The 21,016-nt window shown below is 50.6% G+C and overlaps 1 protein-coding gene across 1 annotated transcript in view; it reads right to left on the bottom strand.

Moving 5' to 3' along the window:
• Positions 1-21,016, bottom strand: part of PRR19 (proline rich 19) — a 116,272-nt gene that overhangs the window by 61,029 nt on the left and 34,227 nt on the right. Inside the window, exon 2 of the mRNA XM_086933049.1 lies at positions 11,131-12,224. Coding sequence (XP_086789175.1) covers positions 11,131-12,193 — 1,063 coding nt within the window. The 5' untranslated portion in view covers positions 12,194-12,224. The remainder of the gene's footprint in view (positions 1-11,130; positions 12,225-21,016) is intronic.

Raw genomic sequence — 21,016 nt, 5'->3', positions numbered from 1 at the left:
TTTCACATCTTATGGAACTGCCCCAAAATCCGCACATACTGGGTCCAGCTGCAGGGGATTATGGAGGAAGTAATTGGGGCAGAGGTTCCGCTAGAGGCCCTTTGGCACGTTCTGGTTGTGACAGGGGAGGTTACCTGGCCCAAGGGGCACAAGATATGGCTAGCACTTGCCAGTATGGTGGCAAAAAGGTACATAGCACGACTCTGGGGGAGTGACCTGTCACCAACGGTGGAAGAATGGGAGAGGGACTTGGACTGGTGCCAAAGGGCAGAGAAAGTTATTTACAATAGCAAGGGTTGTCCCAAAAAATGGGAGAAGATATGGTTGGCATGGAGACCATACAGGGGGGAGGGAGTGGTTGAGTACCCCCGATGGTTCACCACTGGGATGAGCTAGGCCATATAGGACCTCATTCTCTGACCGACACGCTCAGTGAGCACTTACTGCACCCTACTGTTCGAGGGAGTGCCTGTCCACTGTTGCAAGAGGGAATAGCCATGAAGCCGGGGGGATGAGGGGGGAGAGGACGTGGAGTGGAGTGGGGGGAACTGGGCGGAGAGGGTAGGGGAACTTAAGCATAGAATGTTGAATTTCGTAAGGGGTTCACCATGGGGGTAGACTTGCATGGACCTTGCCAACAGATTTGTACATTTATACATTTGTAGGATTGTCACTGTACCAATGCACTCTCACTGCTATCTGATGTGTCTTTTAATGGAGCTGTTATGTTCAATAAAAAGATTTTAAAAAAGTACTTGTGCTAACAGTTTTTGTGTGACATCGATCAAACTGATCGGTCTGTAGTTTGCAGGGGAGCAGGGGAGTACCCTTTTTAAAAACTGGGACAGTTTCTGCCCCAGCCCAGGTATCAGGGATCGGCATGCCATTCATAATGGTGCTAAATAGCACACACAAATAGGGACCCCTGATAAATGGTTCTTCCCAAACCAAATCCCCTGGTAACCTATCTAAACCAGGTGCTTTGCCTGCTGGTAGTTTCCCAATTGCCTTGGTGACCTTGAGGAGGGTTATCCCAACAGCCACCTCGTCAGCGTGTCTAGGGGCAGTAGTAGGAAAGTCCTCTACCTGCCCGCTATCTGCACCCGAGTCGCCTAAAGGAGCGCTATAGTTAATAGAATGTGGATCCGTATCAATTTCTACTGCGTACAATGCCCAAAAATGATCAGCCCACAATTCTGCTGGGATGTTCAGTTCAATTGCTGGGTTACCCTCCCTACTACCTGTTCTGGCTATGGCCCAGAATTCTTTCATATTCCGGAATTCACTCACCCTCCTAGCGTAAGTGATTACAACCAAAAATATAGTTTTAAAAACTAGAAGCCCTAAGGGACAACAATGCAATGGTTTAAAGGGTGAACCCATTAAGAATATAAGAACCAAACTCAAAACCCACTGAGGCATGATCAAAGGAGTGGGAGGAAACCTATTAGTGAGACCCTTAATGTATCTCATAACTATGGGAGATTTAAACAGCGGGGTTGACCTGGGAAACCGAGAAAATCCAAGTAGGCAGATAGTTATCTCTTAACAGTAGCTACTGCACAACCCAGTTGTGCTAGGGTAAGAGAGAAACTCAGAACATCAGATAAATGGGCCTGTAAGGAAAGAAACAATCTCTCTCCACACCATATAGCAAACTTGGCCCACCTACCAGAATATATAGACTTGGTGGAGTGTCTTCCGGCTGATAATATAACTTCGACCACGTCCGGTGGGCGAGAGAAAGTTCTCAGGGTTCCTTGTTCAATCTCCAGGTATGAAGGTGCAAGCTCTGAAGGGGGGGAGGGGGGGGCGGGGGTAGAGTCTGCCCCTGTGAGAGGAGGTCTGCACTGTGAGAGAGATGGAGTGGAGGATGCAATGAGAGGCAAAGGAGGTCTGTGTACCACACCCTTTGTGGCCAATTCAAGGCGATCACTATGATTTGGGCCCAGTCTTGGAAAATCTTCCTCAGAACTCGAGGAATCAAGGGTATGGGAGGAAAGAAGTCGTGAGCCCCAGTCTAACTGAAACGTGTCCTCCAACGTCCCCTGGATTGGATACTGGAGACTGCAGAACACCGGGCAGTGCGTGTTTTCGTGAGTGCCAAACAGGTCCAATTGAGGAAACACCTCACATCCTGAAATTATGAAGGGCCACCTCCGTATGGAGACGCCACTTGTGATCGGCCGAATACTGCAGACTGAGACTATTCACATTCACATTCAGATCTCTGGCCATATGATTTCTGACTACACAAATCTGATGGTCATGAGCCCAGGACCAGAGTAGCAGAGCCTCTCTGCAGAGAAGATACAACCCCACTCCTTCCTGTTTGTTGATGCACCACATTGCAGTAGTGTTGTCTGTTAGGACCTGAACAGACTGCATATGAAGGAAAAGAATGAAGGCCTTGAGAATCAAACGTATCACCCGCAATTCCAGAAGATTGATGTGAAACAATCTTTCCTCTGGAGACCAAAGACCTTTGACCTTCAGATCCCCCAGATGGGCTCCCTACCCTAGAGTGGAGGCATCCGTTATCACTGCGGCCACCAGAGAAGGAGGTTGAAATAGCTTCCCTTGAGACAGGTTGCCTGGAACACTCCACCATAGCAGATCCGCTGCGGTGTCTCTGGAGATTCTGCCCACCTCTTGAGATCTCCGTTGTTTTGAAACCACTGCCTGCGGAGGTACCACTGGAAGGCCCTCATATGTCAGCTTGCATGGCTGACCAACAGTATGGAGGAAGCGAACAGACCAAGCAGGCACAAGACTTTCAGGACTGGAACAGCGGCTCCATTCATAGTCTGAATGTCTTGAATCCGCTGTAGAGGCAGTAAGGCAGGACTTACAGTGGTGTTAGTACTGCCCCAATGAACAGGTTGCGCTGAGAGGGCACCAGGTGAGATTTGTTACATATATATCGAGAACCCCAACTTGAACAACAGTTGTGTTGTTACTTGAAAAGGAGAAAATTACAAAAAACTATTTGATGGACAGAATGTAGATCAATGTCTTACATTCACCCCAGTACAAGGATCTGGGCCTAAATCCATCGTTTTTTGCACTCCACACCACCCTGGGTTAGATAATGGCTTTATGCAAATCAGCTCTGACCCTGTGCCCCATGGGAACAGTCCAGTCCGAACTACACAGCCATATCTTTCCCAGACCGGAATCAAGCATCCGAGGACCGGACCGGTTTCGAGGTAACACCTCTCATCAGCCCGGCTAGCTTGACTCCAGTGGTGTGGAGGCTCTGGGACCCACGTCTGAGCTAACCCAGTACACTCAGGGAGAAAATTTAAAAAAAAAACAATTTGATGGACAGAATGTAGATCAATGTCTTACATTCACCCCAGTACAAGGATCTGGGCCTAAATCGATCGTTTTTTGCACTCCACACCACCCTGGGTTAGATAATGGCTTTATGCAAATCAGCTCTGACCCTGTGCCCCATGGGAACAGTCCAGTCCGAACTACACAGCCATATCTTTCCCAGACCGGAATCAAGCATCCGAGGACCGGACCGGTTTCGAGGTAACACCTCTCATCAGCCCGGCTAGCTTGACTCCAGTGGTGTGGAGGCTCTGGGACCCACGACTGAGCTACCCCAGTACACTCAGGGAGAAAATTACAAAAAACAATTTGATGGACAGAATGTAGATCAATGTCTTACATTCACCCCAGTACAAGGATCTGGGCCTAAATCCATCGTTTTTTGCACTCCACACCACCCTGGGTTAGATAATGGCTTTATGCAAATCAGCTCTGACCCTGTGCCCCATGGGAACAGTACAGTCCGAACTACACAGCCATATCTTTCCCAGACCGGAATCAAGCATCCGAGGACCGGACCGGTTTCGAGGTAACACCTCTCATCAGCCCGGCTAGCTTGACTCCAGTGGTGTGGAGGCTCTGGGACCCACGTCTGAGCTACCCCAGTACACTCAGGGAGAAAATTACAAAAAACAATTTGATGGACAGAATGTAGATCAATGTCTTACATTCACCCCAGTACAAGGATCTGGGCCTAAATCCATCGTTTTTTGCACTCCACACCACCCTGGGTTAGATAATGGCTTTATGCAAATCAGCTCTGACCCTGTGCCCCATGGGAGCAGTCCAGTCCGAACTACACAGCCATATCTTTCCCAGACTGGAATCAAGCATTCGAGGACCGGACCGGTTTCGAGATAACACCTCTCATCAGCCCGGCTAGCTTGACTCCAGTGGTGTGGAGGCTCTGGGACCCACGTCTGAGCTACCCCAGTACACTCAGGGAGAAAATTACAAAAAACAATTTGATGGACAGAATGTAGATCAATGTCTTACATTCACCCCAGTACAAGGATCTGGGCCTAAATCCATCGTTTTTTGCACTCCACACCACCCTGGGTTAGATAATGGCTTTATGCAAATCAGCTCTGACCCTGTGCCCCATGGGAACAGTCCAGTCCGAACTACATAGCCATATCTTTCCCAGACCGGAATCAAGCATCCGAGGACCGGACCGGTTTCGAGGTAACACCTCTCATCAGCCCGGCTAGCTTGACTCCAGTGGTGTGGAGGCTCTGGGACCCACGTCTGAGCTACCCCAGTACACTCAGGGAGAAAATTACAAAAAACAATTTGATGGACAGAATGTAGATCAATGTCTTACATTCACCCCAGTACAAGGATCTGGGCCTAAATCCATCGTTTTTTGCACTCCACACCACCCTGGGTTAGATAATGGCTTTATGCAAATCAGCTCTGACCCTGTGCCCCATGGGAACAGTCCAGTCCGAACTACACAGCCATATCTTTCCCAGACCGGAATCAAGCATCCGAGGACCGGACCGGTTTCGAGGTAACACCTCTCATCAGCCCGGCTAGCTTGACTCCAGTGGTGTGGAGGCTCTGGGACCCACGTCTGAGCTACCCCAGTACACTCAGGGAGAAAATTACAAAAAACAATTTGATGGACAGAATGTAGATCAATGTCTTACATTCACCCCAGTACAAGGATCTGGGCCTAAATCCATCGTTTTTTGCACTCCACACCACCCTGGGTTAGATAATGGCTTTATGCAAATCAGCTCTGACCCTGTGCCCCATGGGAACAGTCCAGTCCGAACTACACAGCCATATCTTTCCCAGACCGGAATCAAGCATCCGAGGACCGGACCGGTTTCGAGGTAACACCTCTCATCAGCCCGGCTAGCTTGACTCCAGTGGTGTGGAGGCTCTGGGACCCACGTCTGAGCTACCCCAGTACACTCAGGGAGAAAATTACAAAAAACAATTTGATGGACAGAATGTAGATCAATGTCTTACATTCACCCCAGTACAAGGATCTGGGCCTAAATCCATTGTTTTTTGCACTCCACACCACCCTGGGTTAGATAATGGCTTTATGCAAATCAGCTCTGACCCTGTGCCCCATGGGAACAGTCCAGTCCGAACTACACAGCCATATCTTTCCCAGACCGGAATCAAGCATCCGAGGACCGGACCGGTTTCGAGGTAACACCTCTCATCAGCCCGGCTAGCTTGACTCCAGTGGTGTGGAGGCTCTGGGACCCACGTCTGAGCTACCCCAGTACACTCAGGGAGAAAATTACAAAAAACAATTTGATGGACAGAATGTAGATCAATGTCTTACATTCACCCCAGTACAAGGATCTGGGCCTAAATCCATCGTTTTTTGCACTCCACACCACCCTGGGTTAGATAATGGCTTTATGCAAATCAGCTCTGACCCTGTGCCCCATGGGAACAGTCCAGTCCGAACTACACAGCCATATCTTTCTCAGACCGGAATCAAGCATCCGAGGACCGGACCGGTTTCGAGGTAACACCTCTCATCAGCCCGGCTAGCTTGACTCCAGTGGTGTTGAGGCTCTGGGACCCACGTCTGAGCTACCCCAGTACACTCAGGGAGAAAATTACAAAAAACAATTTGATGGACAGAATGTAGATCAATGTCTTACATTCACCCCAGTACAAGGATCTGGGCCTAAATCCATCGTTTTTTGCACTCCACACCACCCTGGGTTAGATAATGGCTTTATGCAAATCAGCTCTGACCCTGTGCCCCATGGGAACAGTCCAGTCCGAACTACACAGCCATATCTTTCCCAGACTGGAATCAAGCATTCGAGGACCGGACCGGTTTCGAGGTAACACCTCTCATCAGCCCGGCTAGCTTGACTCCAGTGGTGTGGAGGCTCTGGGACCCACGTCTGAGCTACCCCAGTACACTCAGGGAGAAAATTACAAAAAACAATTTGATGGACAGAATGTAGATCAATGTCTTACATTCACCCCAGTACAAGGATCTGGGCCTAAATCCATCGTTTTTTGCACTCCACACCACCCTGGGTTAGATAATGGCTTTATGCAAATCAGCTCTGACCCTGTGCCCCATGGGAACAGTCCAGTCCGAACTACATAGCCATATCTTTCCCAGACCGGAATCAAGCATCCGAGGACCGGACCGGTTTCGAGGTAACACCTCTCATCAGCCCGGCTAGCTTGACTCCAGTGGTGTGGAGGCTCTGGGACCCACGTCTGAGCTACCCCAGTACACTCAGGGAGAAAATTACAAAAAACAATTTGATGGACAGAATGTAGATCAATGTCTTACATTCACCCCAGTACAAGGATCTGGGCCTAAATCCATCATTTTTTGCACTCCACACCACCCTGGGTTAGATAATGGCTTTATGCAAATCAGCTCTGACCCTGTGCCCCATGGGAACAGTCCAGTCCGAACTACACAGCCATATCTTTCCCAGACCGGAATCAAGCATCCGAGGACCGGACCGGTTTCGAGGTAACACCTCTCATCAGCCCGGCTAGCTTGACTCCAGTGGTGTGGAGGCTCTGGGACCCACGTCTGAGCTACCCCAGTACACTCAGGGAGAAAATTACAAAAAACAATTTGATGGACAGAATGTAGATCAATGTCTTACATTCACCCCAGTACAAGGATCTGGGCCTAAATCCATCGTTTTTTGCACTCCACACCACCCTGGGTTAGATAATGGCTTTATGCAAATCAGCTCTGACCCTGTGCCCCATGGGAACAGTCCAGTCCGAACTACACAGCCATATCTTTCCCAGACCGGAATCAAGCATCCGAGGACCGGACCGGTTTCGAGGTAACACCTCTCATCAGCCCGGCTAGCTTGACTCCAGTGGTGTGGAGGCTCTGGGACCCACGTCTGAGCTACCCCAGTACACTCAGGGAGAAAATTACAAAAAACAATTTGATGGACAGAATGTAGATCAATGTCTTACATTCACCCCAGTACAAGGATCTGGGCCTAAATCCATTGTTTTTTGCACTCCACACCACCCTGGGTTAGATAATGGCTTTATGCAAATCAGCTCTGACCCTGTGCCCCATGGGAACAGTCCAGTCCGAACTACACAGCCATATCTTTCCCAGACCGGAATCAAGCATCCGAGGACCGGACCGGTTTCGAGGTAACACCTCTCATCAGCCCGGCTAGCTTGACTCCAGTGGTGTGGAGGCTCTGGGACCCACGTCTGAGCTACCCCAGTACACTCAGGGAGAAAATTACAAAAAACAATTTGATGGACAGAATGTAGATCAATGTCTTACATTCACCCCAGTACAAGGATCTGGGCCTAAATCCATCGTTTTTTGCACTCCACACCACCCTGGGTTAGATAATGGCTTTATGCAAATCAGCTCTGACCCTGTGCCCCATGGGAACAGTCCAGTCCGAACTACACAGCCATATCTTTCCCAGACCGGAATCAAGCATCCGAGGACCGGACCGGTTTCGAGGTAACACCTCTCATCAGCCCGGCTAGCTTGACTCCAGTGGTGTGGAGGCTCTGGGACCCACGTCTGAGCTACCCCAGTACACTAAGGGAGAAAATTACAAAAAACAATTTGATGGACAGAATGTAGATCAATGTCTTACATTCACCCCAGTACAAGGATCTGGGCCTAAATCCATCGTTTTTTGCACTCCACACCACCCTGGGTTAGATAATGGCTTTATGCAAATCAGCTCTGACCCTGTGCCCCATGAGAACAGTCCAGTCCGAACTACACAGCCATATCTTTCCCAGACCGGAATCAAGCATCCGAGGACTGGACCGGTTATACTTAAACCGGAATACTTAAAGGGTAAGACCTGAGTACGAATTTTGTAGAGGGACCAAGTTCTAAGCAATTTCCTGCATCTGGTCATGGATTTAAAGGATAATGTGCCTTTTCTTACAAAACGTTCATTGTCTAAAATCTTCAATGCAAAGAGAGCCAGACAACATTGCCTCATATCTCAAATTATCGAAATGTCCCAGAAGGATATTTTAAGAGTGAGAAAATGATCAACGATGTTTCCTGCATTGAATCGTGCGTTTTAAAAATACAACAATATTTCTTACAAAACATTCATTTTCTAAAAACTGTAATGCAAGGTAAGCCTGACGACATTGCTTCATACCCCAAATTTTCAAGATGGGTTTAATCCACCTCGTCCTCGGCTCTCGATAGAATTTGCAGAATAGTACTATGTGAATTGTTGATTGGGGTGAGACTCCGTCGCAAAGACAATTTGGTAAGGTTTTAGACCAATCATCTATGGTCAGAAAGCTTACCAAACTGTGTAATACGTCAAGTCTGAAACGTGTCAGAACAAATCTTTCATAACCTCTCATTACATATATTAGATGTGGTTGAATAGCGAGGATTGAGCGCTTCAATTGATTCCTTTGAACCATGGGCTTTGATGCCTCACTGGCAAATCTATTTGCCTCCATGTGATTCATACGTTGTTTTTTAAAATCCTTTCTAGGGATTAAACCCATCGAAGAAGGATTTTCATAGTATTCAGGCTGGCCTAAATCAGTCATGAATTCTTTCATGTATTTCAACCACCTGATCTCTAAGGCATGTTCTAAGTTAAGGCTGTCACTTAACACTTGCCGACTGAATATCGTTTTTTGTTGAAGTCCAGATCTGGTGCCACAATAAGACCGGTTGCACCTTTATTGTGTCTGTAATAAATGGTAGGCCCAATTCTGTGTAGCAAATATATGTTGATGTAGATCGTGGAACAGCCAATAAATACCTTAAAAACGTGTTCTCAACCCTCTGTATATCATTTACGCCACAATAGCCCCATATTCCCGCCCGTAGATAGCTGTACTAACGCACTTAGCTTGGTAGATTTTAATCAGCTCTACTGGGGGCCTTTTTCCTAACTTTTGTGAGAAGTTTACTAGGGCTGTTGCCGGTCTCATAAAATGAAGTTTCCTAATTTTGATGGCCTGAGACCACGATCCTTTTTGATCAATTAAAATACCTAAATAGGAGTACGTTGTAGTGGTATCCACTTTTTTGTTCTCTATAAAAATTTCCCTCTGCTTCCTTCCACCCCTCCCACAATTCATTATTAAAGTTTTTGTAGTATTTATTTTTGGGTCTAAGTTTTTCATTAAATCATTATAGCTACTGAGCGCCTATAGGAGTTCGGGCCATAATTACAGCATCACCTGCGTAGAGTAGGGCAGGTATTGGACGTTTTTGCAACTGAGGTAAGTCCCAACACCCTTCCAGCATGGCTTTCTCCAGGCCATTTGTATATAGTGTAAACAGGAAAGGTGCCAGGACACAACCTTGTCTAACCCCTCTCTCCACTTGGAACGACGCTGTGCATTCTCCGTTGGGTCCATACCTTACCCGCGCTCTTGCGTTTGTGTATAGTTCTCTTAAATATTTAATAAGAGGTGCCTTAACCCCCATTGCCTCTAGGATACTCCATAATTTTTCATGGGATACACAATCAAAAGCGACAGTGTGGTCAACAAAGGCCAGGTACAATTTTCCATTTCTGGCCTTTGTATACTTCCCCGTTAATATGGTTAAATTGAGGCCCTGTTCTATTGTACCTAGACCCCCCTAAAACTAAATTGAAGTCTGAGATTATAATATTGTCCTCAGACCATTGTTGGAGCCGATTGAGGACTATACGGCTAGCCACTTTGCCCACCGAATCTAGCAAAGAAATGGGGCAGTAACATGCCAGATTCTGCCAGTCACCTTTTTTTAAAATTGGTACCATGATGGATTCTGACCATGTCTAATCGTTCAGCAGGCGGTTAATATTCGCATTAACAGTGGGCCCCATAATTCTATGTTATATTTAAAGATATCAACTGGTCGTCCGTCTGGTTCCGGAGCCTCTTCCCCCTTACTAGCTTTTAAAGCAGATTGTACTTCTCTTAATGTGACAGTTAGTTCTATTGGTAAGGGTGAGGGTGCACAACTGTAATTTACAACACTTTCAACTACAACAACCTCCTGCCCTTCTTGTCGAAATATTTTGGAAAAATGTTCAACCCAGTGACCTTCGTCAATGGCAATTTCTATAGTTGGGGTAGTCTCTGTGTCAGAAAAGGGGATTTGCCCAAGCGCCAAAAGGCAGTACTGTTCTTATTAATACTTGCCTTATGCAGGTTGGCCCAGGTATTATTCTTTAGTTCTAATTTACATATTTTTATGCCCGATTATTCGCCTTCCTACACTGCTTTATTTCAGTTCTGTCCCTTTCCTTTTTGTGTGATGCCCGTTTTAATTCAGTGTATACTTTTGCACACTTACTATTGCACCACCCCTTATTATTTATAGTCCGCATTTTTATTTCTACTTTCAATGTATTCCAGATTGTTTCTGTTATTTGCGCATATGACTCCAGTACTTCCGCGTGTGACGTGGGTTCATTCAAACATTTCATTATTGATTCCAAGCTTTTCTCAAACACTGTCTAAGTGATCTTATGTAGTACTACCTTATCCCCTTTTAGGGAGTACTCCACAGGCAGATGTGTCCATCAGAACTACATCTACATCCGACAGAAGGGAGCCTTGACAGCTCGACCACAGCTATCACTGAGAGTCAAGTGCAGAAGGGGCACTTGGCCCAGTTGCTCAGGACCCATAATAAGTTGGGCCCTGGGACATCAGGAGTTAAAGGCCTAACCCCCACAGTTGGGCCCAGTAGCCCCGGTGTGCCCAGTGTCTCTCTGAAAGGGCCTCTGAGAGCAGCTAATACACAATTAGTTGTGATGCACAGAGATTAGGATAGTAAAGTTCATACTTTACCTTTGTGTGCACCTGGGGTGCTGCTGCAATCCAGCTTTCTGCAGGCGGTTAACCCAGATATGTCTGGTACAGATCCATGTCGGTTCACAAGGAGGGCCATAATGCTCTGCTGTCTTTCATTGATGAGGCTGCGACCCACAAAGGCAGGTGGGGTGTTCAGAATGGTAAGCAGCTGTACTACCACTTCTTTGACTGGTACACTCCTCGTGCCCACTGCCACCCTATCAGGATTCTGTCTGTCAGTGTCATTTGAGGCTTTACTCTGGCCACATTGGGCCCTTCCAAGGGGTGTGTTCTCCTTGTCACTCAAAGGTATTCTCTGATCCAATGGCACCCTTTGGATGAGTGTATTATCCTGGTCACTGATGGATCGTGAAGTTGTAGTCCCTTTGACTGGGAGTCCTAATAAAGGAGTTAGAGTGGAGTGTGTGCTACAGTACTCAGAGCATGGACTGGTCGCTGGAGTTCTGTTGTTAGGATGCCACCGATTCTCATTCAGAAGCCTCGCACCTAAGCTCTCCATCTCATGCACTGCTGTCTGACATGGTTCAACTCTTTCTTCAGGGCTGTGATTCACTGGTCTTGCCTCTTCTACTGTTACTGTACTGTCCTGGTGGTGCATGGACTTTTCCGGTGCCAACTCAGCCAGATCCGAGTCTTCTGCCAGAAGCCGACCGATGTCAGCAGATTTCACCTCTCGGTTGAACATTCCCAAGTGCTGGGTGAGACGGTTCTTTGTAATAATGGCAGGCTCAGAGCTGCAGATGCTCTTCAGGCATGTGGCTGAAGCAGACCATGCACAGCGCTGAGAGATCTGCACCCTCTGGAAAACCTCGTCACTACTCCTCTGCTCCAGAGAGGTTCTTCTGAATTTGGCATGATTACGCTCACGTTTGGTTTTCCTACGCTGGATCCTCGGTTTCTCAGCGATGCTGGAATATGCCTGTCCAACCCTCTTGCTGGAGCTCCCAGGGTGTTTCCCATCCACATCTCCACGGGGCTGTAGGTGGCCTCTGTGCTCAGATGGCCTGGCAGGCTCATGGTTTCCACTGCACTGGCTCATGGCACCTGAAAGGTAGGGGATGCTGCTGAGTCTAGAACACCAAAGACATTTATTTTAGGAAGAAATATAACAATCGAGAGTAAAACAGGCCATACAGATCATAAATGAGGTCAAATCCAAAACTTAAATGAACAACATCAAACCGTCCTCTTTAACAAGACTCACCCCATACGAAGGCTTAAAATCCTCATTAACACAGTAACCTTTCTCCTTGCCACAGAAACTTCCCCTTCTACAGTCATACCCACTCAAACTCAGCCTTTCCTTCAGGAGTCACAGAAGACCCAATTTTCTTCCCAAGAGCTGTTCCATCTCTTTAGTGTATTCACAACAGAGCAGATCATATGCCTGCAGGCACCCAATGACCAGTATCACCTGCTGGTGAAACGCTTACAGCATTATCTGCTCAATGGATGACAGGCTGCCTAAACTCGCCCATCTCACAAGTCACTTGAACGTCCTCAAACACTTGCCCTCAGTTCATTCAGAAGAACTACAGGTCTCATTCAGGAATGTAGTGCAGCTGCACCGGGGCAGAAAGGGGCCAGAGGGGCCCACTAGCCCTGAAGAACAAGTTGCTTACCTTCTGTAACGCTTTTTCTGGTGGATACAGTATCTGCCTGTGGATTCCTCACCTTTTGAATTTACCCAGCGCCAATATTCCACTGAAACTTTTTCATAGCTCTCCCACGTCGACGAGGACGTCACAATAGCACGGCTCCGCTCGTGACTTTGCTTGCGTCACCAGAGCATAAGAAAACCTAGTCGGCTTGTTGACGTCAGTTCCACCCATTTTTTGTGACTTCGAGGAGAACGGGTGGATTGACAACATATCGCAATTATACACAGTATACAATACATACAGAAATATACACAGTCTATGATTAAAAGAAGAACGAAAGAAAACAGGAAAAGCTAAAGCCAAGACATTTCCTAGCAACAAGCATCATAACAATGTGAATGACAAAGAAATACAAGAATGTCATGCGCAAAAATCTTTTTCGTATATGTAGGTAAACAACAGGGAGGAGGTGGGTCAGTGAGAAATCCAAAGGCAGGTACTGTATCCACTAGAAGAAATGTGTTACTTACCTATAACTGCAATTATCCAGTAATGGTATCTTTCATAGATTCACATGCCTGAATCAATCATTCCCCGTCGTCGGGATGGGAGTCCCCCTTACATAAGAAAAGTAATGTCCCATTAGACATATAGAGAGATAGGCCAAAGGCCACATATTAGTAACATATCCAGGTCCTTTTGTAATGAGGACTAAACTCTAGAGAACAACCAATCAGCTATCACCACCCTCTGGAACCTTCCTGGAAGGAGCTCTAGTCCCTCAGATTTTCATAGGCACAGTGCTAAGTGGATGTATCACTGAGAGGACTAGGTGAGCTCTTCCAGGGGAGGCAGGTGGGTTGCATGTGAATCTATGAAAGACACAAATACTGGATAACGTCAGTTACAGGTAAGTAACGCATTTCTTATCCAGTATTAGTGTATCTTCATAGATTCACATGCCTGAATAAGAGTAGTAAGCAATGATAAGCACATTTCGGATGGCACAGAATGTACAAGTTCACCAGATAATAACATATCAATGTGAAAATAGAAATTACCAAACTGCAATCAAAGAAAAACAGTAGAGAACACAATGGAGAAATGTGTGTGTAAAAAGAAAAGGATGGTGGGATGAAAAGAAGGCTCACCTCTATTGAAATAGATGACGTAACACCGCCTGTCCCACTGTAGCATCCTTCATGAGTATCTAAACAGTAATACTTGGCAAATGTATGCAGCGTCTTCCATGTCGCCGTTCTACAAATGTCTGTGATAGGCACATCTGCAAAGAGTGCCATGGAGGTAGAAATCGCCCTAGTGGAATGGGCATGAACCATGGAGTGCAAGGGTTGGCCCGCTTGCTGGTGACTGAAAGTAATAGATCCAGAAATCCACAGAGAAATACTTTGTTTAGTAAGTGGAAAACCTTTCCTAGGTAGACTGTAAGCTACAAAGAGTTGTTTGGATTTGAGGAACACCTTTGTTCTGTCAAGTTAGAATTTAAGGCAGCGTTTAAGATCCAGAGAATGTAGAGCTCTTTCTGCCGCCGTTTGAGGATTTTGGAAAAAAGGTTCGCAAGACTATACGCTCATTAAGGTGAAAGTCCGACGGGACTTTGGGCACAAATTTGGAATTAGTCCGAAGTATAACCCTACCATGTTTGAATTGAAGAAAAGGGTCTTGAATCGAGAATGCATGAAGCCTGCCTACTCGTCTTGCAGACGTAAGGGCTAGAAGGAGTGCCGTCTTCCAAGAAAGAAACTTGAGATCGAAATTGTGTATCTGCTCAAAAGGGTGTTTCATAAGCTGAGCAAGAACTATGTTGAGTTGCCAAGTTGGAGGTAGAGACTTTACGGTAGGGAAAGTCCTAAACAGACCTTTGAGAAATTGTTTAATCAGTCTACTTGACCATAGAGAAGGGCCTGTAGAAGATCTCCTGAAACGGGATATTGCTGCCAGGTGAACTTTATTAGAGGCGTGAGCAAGACCTGAAGTCGCCAGATGGAGAAGGTAAGGCAATATTTGCTCTGGAGAAGAAGAGAGAGGGTGTACATTTGCAGACTTATACCAGATGCAGAATCTCTTCCATTTCAAGGAATATGTCTTGTTGGTACGGTCGGCTTGAGCCCGATCCAGAACTGCCCTGCAGTCCGGAGGAATGTCTAAGCCACGGAACTCTCGGAACTCAGGAGCCAAGCCGATAATTTGAGATATGCTGGATCCGGATGTTGGACTTGTATCTGGTCCATTGTGAGGTGAGAGGGAATTAGTTTCAAAGGAATCGGCGGTTGCAGGGAGAGAAGATGAAGCTCTGTGAACCTATGCTGGCGAGGCCACGCTGGAGCTATCAGGATTATCGTGCAGGGTTCTGCCTTCAACTTCCTGAGGTCCCTCGGAATCAGGGGAATCGGTGGTAAAGCTTAGGCAAAGACGTTGAATCATGCTATCGAAAATGCATTCCCTAGAGATCCCCATTGGGGATGCCAGCTTGCGAAGTTTTGGCATTTGGCGTTGTGCTGGGTGGCAAATAGATCCAAGAGAGGGGTGCCCCATTGAGAGCATATGCGGTCGAGAGTCCGCTGGTTCAACTCCCATTCGTGACATGTTATTTGTTGCCTGCTTAGTGAATCGGCCAGCACATTGTCTGTTCCTGGAACATATTCCGCTCCTAGGGAAATGTTGTGCAGAAGCAACTAGTTCTAGATCTTTTGAGATTTGTGAGAGAGTGGCAGTGAACGACTACGCCCCTGCTTGTTTAGGTAGTGAATTGTCATAGTATTGTCCGTCCGGACAAGCACTACAGAACCTTTGATCCTGAGCAAGAACGCCAGGAGGGCCAGATAAACAGATCGTAGCTCGAGGAGGTTTATGTGAAGCTTCCGTTCGGAAGTAAACCACTTTCCGCTGATCTGGAGTTCTTGGAAGAAAGCTCCCCAACCCTCCAGGAACGCATCCCTTGTGATTATTTGTGGAGAGGCGGGAAGTAAGAAGGGCAGGCCTTGAGAAAGATTCTGTGGACGAGTCCACCACTGTAGAGCAGTGACCATCTGAGGGGTCACTTGAACGACATCGTTGAAGGATCATTTGGCTTAAATCCACTGAGTGGAGAGAGATTCCTGGAGAGGAATCATGTGGAGGCGACAGTAGGGAACCAACAGAATACAGGATGACATCATCCCGAGAAGGGATTTGAACAGGCGTACTGAGAGGAACTTCCTGGATCTTATGCGGTTTGCCAGGTGAAGAAGTTTGCACCGTCGCCCTTGTGACGGGAAAGCTTTCTTCTGGTTTGTATCGAGAATAGCACCCAGAAAAGTTATTGTTGGACAGGCCGCATGGAAGGCCTGGTCCCTCGCCGCATGGCGGGGCCCGGACCCCTGCTCCTCCTATGTCCTCCACAAGAACCATCCCGGCAACCCACCGGGGCAACCAACGGCCCATCACCAACGGAACCCCAGCTCCTGAACTCCCCGGTATCGGCTGGCCCGGGCCCCTTTCAGCACCCCGGCCCCCGGCCCAGCCGCTATTTTGGACACTACACGACAAGGCCGCGTGGCCTCAGATCGACCCCAACCCCGGGCCTGGCCAGACCCCGACATCGAGGCACCACCATCCACCCAGGGGGTGAAGAGACCACTTGGCAGGTCAATGGGAGAAGGAGTGTCGATGGCTCTCCTCCGCCAGGTGTCGATCGCCCCCAGCCTCCCCGGGCGCTGGCTCCACCCCCTGCTGGGTGTCTGGACTCCCTCATCCCGGACCTCCCGACCTCCAAGTGCGAGGGTCCGGACATCAAAGGGCGCCAGACCTATAACTGGGGCAGGTCCAGAACAGGAGGGCAGTTGTATCCTGGAGTCGAGAGACACCGAGACAAACTCATCCTTGGAGGCCTGCTGGCGCTGCCGCAGCTCGTCCCGGTGCCCACCACCAGCAACACCCCGCCCCCGGCCAGAAGAGGAAGCCCTCCGACGCGGCCAGGGTTCCGCACCAACGTTACCTGCCACCGATGCCAACGACCCGGCCACTACGCCAATGATCTCAACTGCCCGAAAAACCAGAGTCACATGCCCCGCCAGGTCGCTGCCGCCGCCCTGGGAGAAGAACAGGCCCCAGAAGACCCCGAAAGGTACGGGCCAGACCAGCCCGAGTGGGAACCCGCCGCCATGTCCCTGGTCTGTCTAGGGGAAAGAGACCTGATTCCGCGGGCACCCCTTCCCGCCAACACGCAGAAGTACAGCCAGTGGGTCACCATTAATGGACACCGGGCTGAAGCCCTCCGCGACACCGGGGCCAGTGTGACCGCAGTCCGCTGCCATCTGGTAACCCAGGACCAGATCTTACCAAATGTTCTTTGCCCAGTACGGTCGGCCGACAACTCCGAGAGCCTGTGTCGGATGGCCTGCGTCCCCTTCGAGTGGGGAGGGGTATCTGGCATGCTAAAAGTGACTGTCCGCGACGATGCCCCAGTAGACTGCCTTCTGGGGAACGACCTTGAAAGTTCCCCCTGGTCCGCCGTGGAGCGAAGAGAGCACCTGGGGATGCTGGGTCTCCCTGAATGGGTCTGCGTAACGACCCGGTCCATGGCCGCCCGCGCCATCTCCAGCCCCGAAGAACCAGAATGGCCAGAACCCCCACCGCCGATCGTCCCCGAAGGAGCAGCCCCGGAGCCCAGCTCCCCGGAGTCCAGCGAAGAAGGACTTGATCGGCTCCGGGGCCTTCCAGAACTGGCCCAGTGGCGTCAAGAGGGGGGCCCTACTCAGGAACAATTCCGACAGGAGCAGAGAACGTGTCCCTCTCTCGAGGGACTCCGACAGCAAGCCCTCACCCAGAACGCAGGAGACTCCTCGGGGGCCCACTGGATTTATTGGGACAATGACCTGCTCTACAGTGAGCAAAAGATTGCCGAGTTGGGGGCCAGCCGGGTACTGGTGGTTCCCCTCCGCTTCAGAGACTTCCTCTTGAACCTAGCACACGATGTGCCTCTTGCCGGACACCTGGGGCAGGACAAAACATACAGCCGCCTAGTGACCCACTTCTACTGGCCGAAGATGCGGAATGATGTAACCAACCATTGCCGGGCCTGCCCTACCTGCCAGGCCAGCGGGAAGAGCGGGCGAAAACTCAAAGCACCCCTGCAGCCTTTTCCCATCGTCACCACCCCGTTTGAACGGGTGGGAATAGACATTGTGGGGCCCCTGGAGCCCCGGACAGCACAAGGACACCGGTTCATCCTGGTCCTGGTGGACCACGCCACCCGCTATCCCGAGGCCATTCCTCTTCGGACCGTGACGGCGCCCGTGGTGGGCCGAGCCCTGATGGGGATCTTCTCACGGGTGGGCTTCCCCCGGGTAGTCGTCAGTGACAGGGGGACGAACTTTATCTCCAAGTACATGAAGTCCCTATGGCAACAGTGCGGGGTCACCTACAAATTCACGACCCCCTATCACCCGCAAGGAAATGGGTTGGTAGAGCAGTTTAACCGCACCCTTAAGGGAATGATCATGGGCCTAGAAGAACCCCTACGTCGCCAATGGGACCTGCTACTCCCGTGCCTCCTGTTCGCTTACAGGGAAGTCCCCCAGAAATCCCTGGGCTTCAGTCCGTTCGAACTACTGTATGGACACCCCGTCCGGGGCCCCCTCAGCCTGGTCAAAGAAGGGTGGGAGGTGGCCCCTCAGAAGACTCCTCCGGATGTATACAAGTACCTCCTGACCCTCCGTAACCAGACCCGGCGGTTCCGGGAACTTGCCAAGGCCAACCTGGAGGCCAGTCAAGAAGATATGAAGCGCTGGTATGATCAGCATGCCTCCTCCATCGAGTTCGAGCCGGGACAACAGGTCTGGGTGATGTCCCCGGTTGAACCTTGCGCCCTACAGGACAAATGGATGGGGCCCTTCAAAGTAGTAGAGCGTAAGGGTCCAGTCACCTACCTGATCGACATGGAGTCACCCCGGAACCCCCTACGGGTCCTCCACACCAACAGACTCAAACCCCACTTCGTGCGTTCAGAACTTAGCCTCCTGATGGCTACCGACAGTGGGGCTGAAGAAGACTCTGAGCCTCTCCCTGACCTGCTGAAAACGCTCGAAAAGGACGGCTCCGTGGAAGGGGTCAGACTCTCCGATGCCTTGTACCCAGAGCAACGCCAAGACTGTCGAGACCTTCTGCTCCAATTTTCCGACCTGTTTTCACTCATCCCCGGGGTCACCCCCTGGTGCCTTCACGACGTCGATACCGGGGATAGCCCCCCTATCCGACACAGGACGTACCGTGTGCCGGATCGGGTTCGCGCCTGCATCCAGACAGAAGTCTCCAAAATGCTGGCTCTGGGAGTGATCGAGCCCTCTGACAGCCCCTGGGCCAGCCCGGTCGTGCTGGTCCCCAAGGCGGCCGCCCCGGCGTCACCCCCGAGCTCAGGTTCTGCGTGGACTATCGGGACCTGAACGCCGTTACCAGGACCGACGCTCATCCCATCCCCCGGGCAGATGAGCTGATTGACCGCATGGGGCCGCCCGCTACCTGAGCATCTTCGACTTAACAGCGGGCTACTGGCAGATCGGCCTCACCCCAGGGGCCCAAGAGCGATCCGCCTTCTCTACCCCGGATGGCCACTACCACTTCAAGGTGATGCCATTGGGCATGAAGAACGCCCCCGCCACCTTCCAGAGACTCGTGAACCAGGTACTGGTGGGCCTCGAGGAATTCAGCGCCGCCTATCTGGACGATATTGCTGTGTACAGTTGCCACTGGGCAGAACACCTCCACCACCTCCAGGAGGTCCTGAACGCCCTCCGGCAGGCCGGGCTTACCATCAAAGCCAGCAAATGCCAGATTGGCCAAGGGTCCGTGACATACCTGGGACACCAGGTGGGAAGCGGCCTGGTGGCCCCCCTCCAGCTCAAGATCGCTGCCATCCAGGCCTGGGAACCTCCGGTCACCCAAACAGAGGTCCGAGCCTTCTTGGGGCTCACCGGGTACTACCGGCGCTTTGTAAAAGACTATGGCAGCATTGTGGGGCCCCTCACAGAACTCACATCCAAGAAAAACCCCAAAAACGTCAACTGGACTCCTGACTGCCAGGCGGCTTTTGAGAAATTGAAGTCCGCCATGTGCACCGCCCCGTGCTCCAGGCCCCCGACTACAGCCGGGAGTTCATAGTACAGACAGACGCCTCAGATCATGGCGTGGGGGCCGTCCTCTCCCAACTCAACACCGAGGGAGTTGACCAACCAGTGGCCTTCATCAGCCGACGCCTGCTGGCCCGAGAGCAGCGCTGGAGCACCATCGAACGGGAGGCCTTCGCAGTGGTGTGGGCCCTCAAGAAGCTCCGGCCCTATCTCTTCGGTACCCACTTCCGGGTGCAAACAGATCACCGCCCCCTGCAATGGCTAATGCAGATGCGGGGGGAGAACCCAAAGTTGTTGCGCTGGTCCATCTCCCTGCAGGGGATGGACTTCACTGTGGAGCATCGTCCAGGCCAAGACCACGCCAACGCAGACGGCCTGTCACGCTTCTTCCGCCTCGGCGAGGAGAGTACCCAAGGAGATGGGTGACTCTCCCTGCCTTCAGCTGGGGGGGACGCATGTTGGACAGGCCGCATGGTAGGCCCGGTCCCTCCCCGCATGGCGGGGTCCGGACCCCTGCTCCTCCTATGTCCTCCACAAGAACCATCCCGGCAACCCACCGGGGCAACCAACGGCCCATCACCAACGGAATCCCAGCTCCTGAACCCCCCGGTATCGGCTGGCCCGGGCCCCTTTCAGCACCCCGGCCCCCGGCCCAGCCGCCATTTTGGACACTACACGACAAGGCTGCGTGGCCTCAGATCGACCCCAACCCCGGGCCTGGCCAGGCCCCGACATCGAGGCACCACCATCCACCCAGGGGGTGAAGAGACCACTTGGCAGGTCAATGGGAGAAAAAGTGTTGATGGCTCTCCTCCGCCAGGTGTCGATCGCCCCCAGCCTCCCCGGGCGCTGGCTCCACCCCCCTGCTGGGTGTCTGGACTCCCTCATCCCGGACCTCCCGACCTCCAAGTGCGAGGGTCCGGACATCAAAGGGCGCCAGACCTATAACTGGGGCAGCTCCAGAACAGGAGGGCAGTTGTATCCTGGAGTCGAGAGACATCGAGACGAACTCATCCTTGGAGGCCTGCTGGCGCTGCCGCGGCTCCTTCTTGTGAACCATCTTCGAAGCCTGCTGGCGCTGCCGCGGCCCTCTTCATCGTGAAACCATCTTCGAAGCCTGCTGGCGCTGCCGCG

The sequence above is a fragment of the Lissotriton vulgaris genome, chromosome 7, assembly GCF_964263255.1.
Source record: "Lissotriton vulgaris chromosome 7, aLisVul1.2, whole genome shotgun sequence".
NCBI classification, from domain to species: Eukaryota; Metazoa; Chordata; class Amphibia; order Caudata; family Salamandridae; genus Lissotriton; species Lissotriton vulgaris.
The sequence above is the reverse complement of the archived record's forward strand: the minus strand, read 5'-3'. Positions and strand labels throughout refer to the sequence as shown.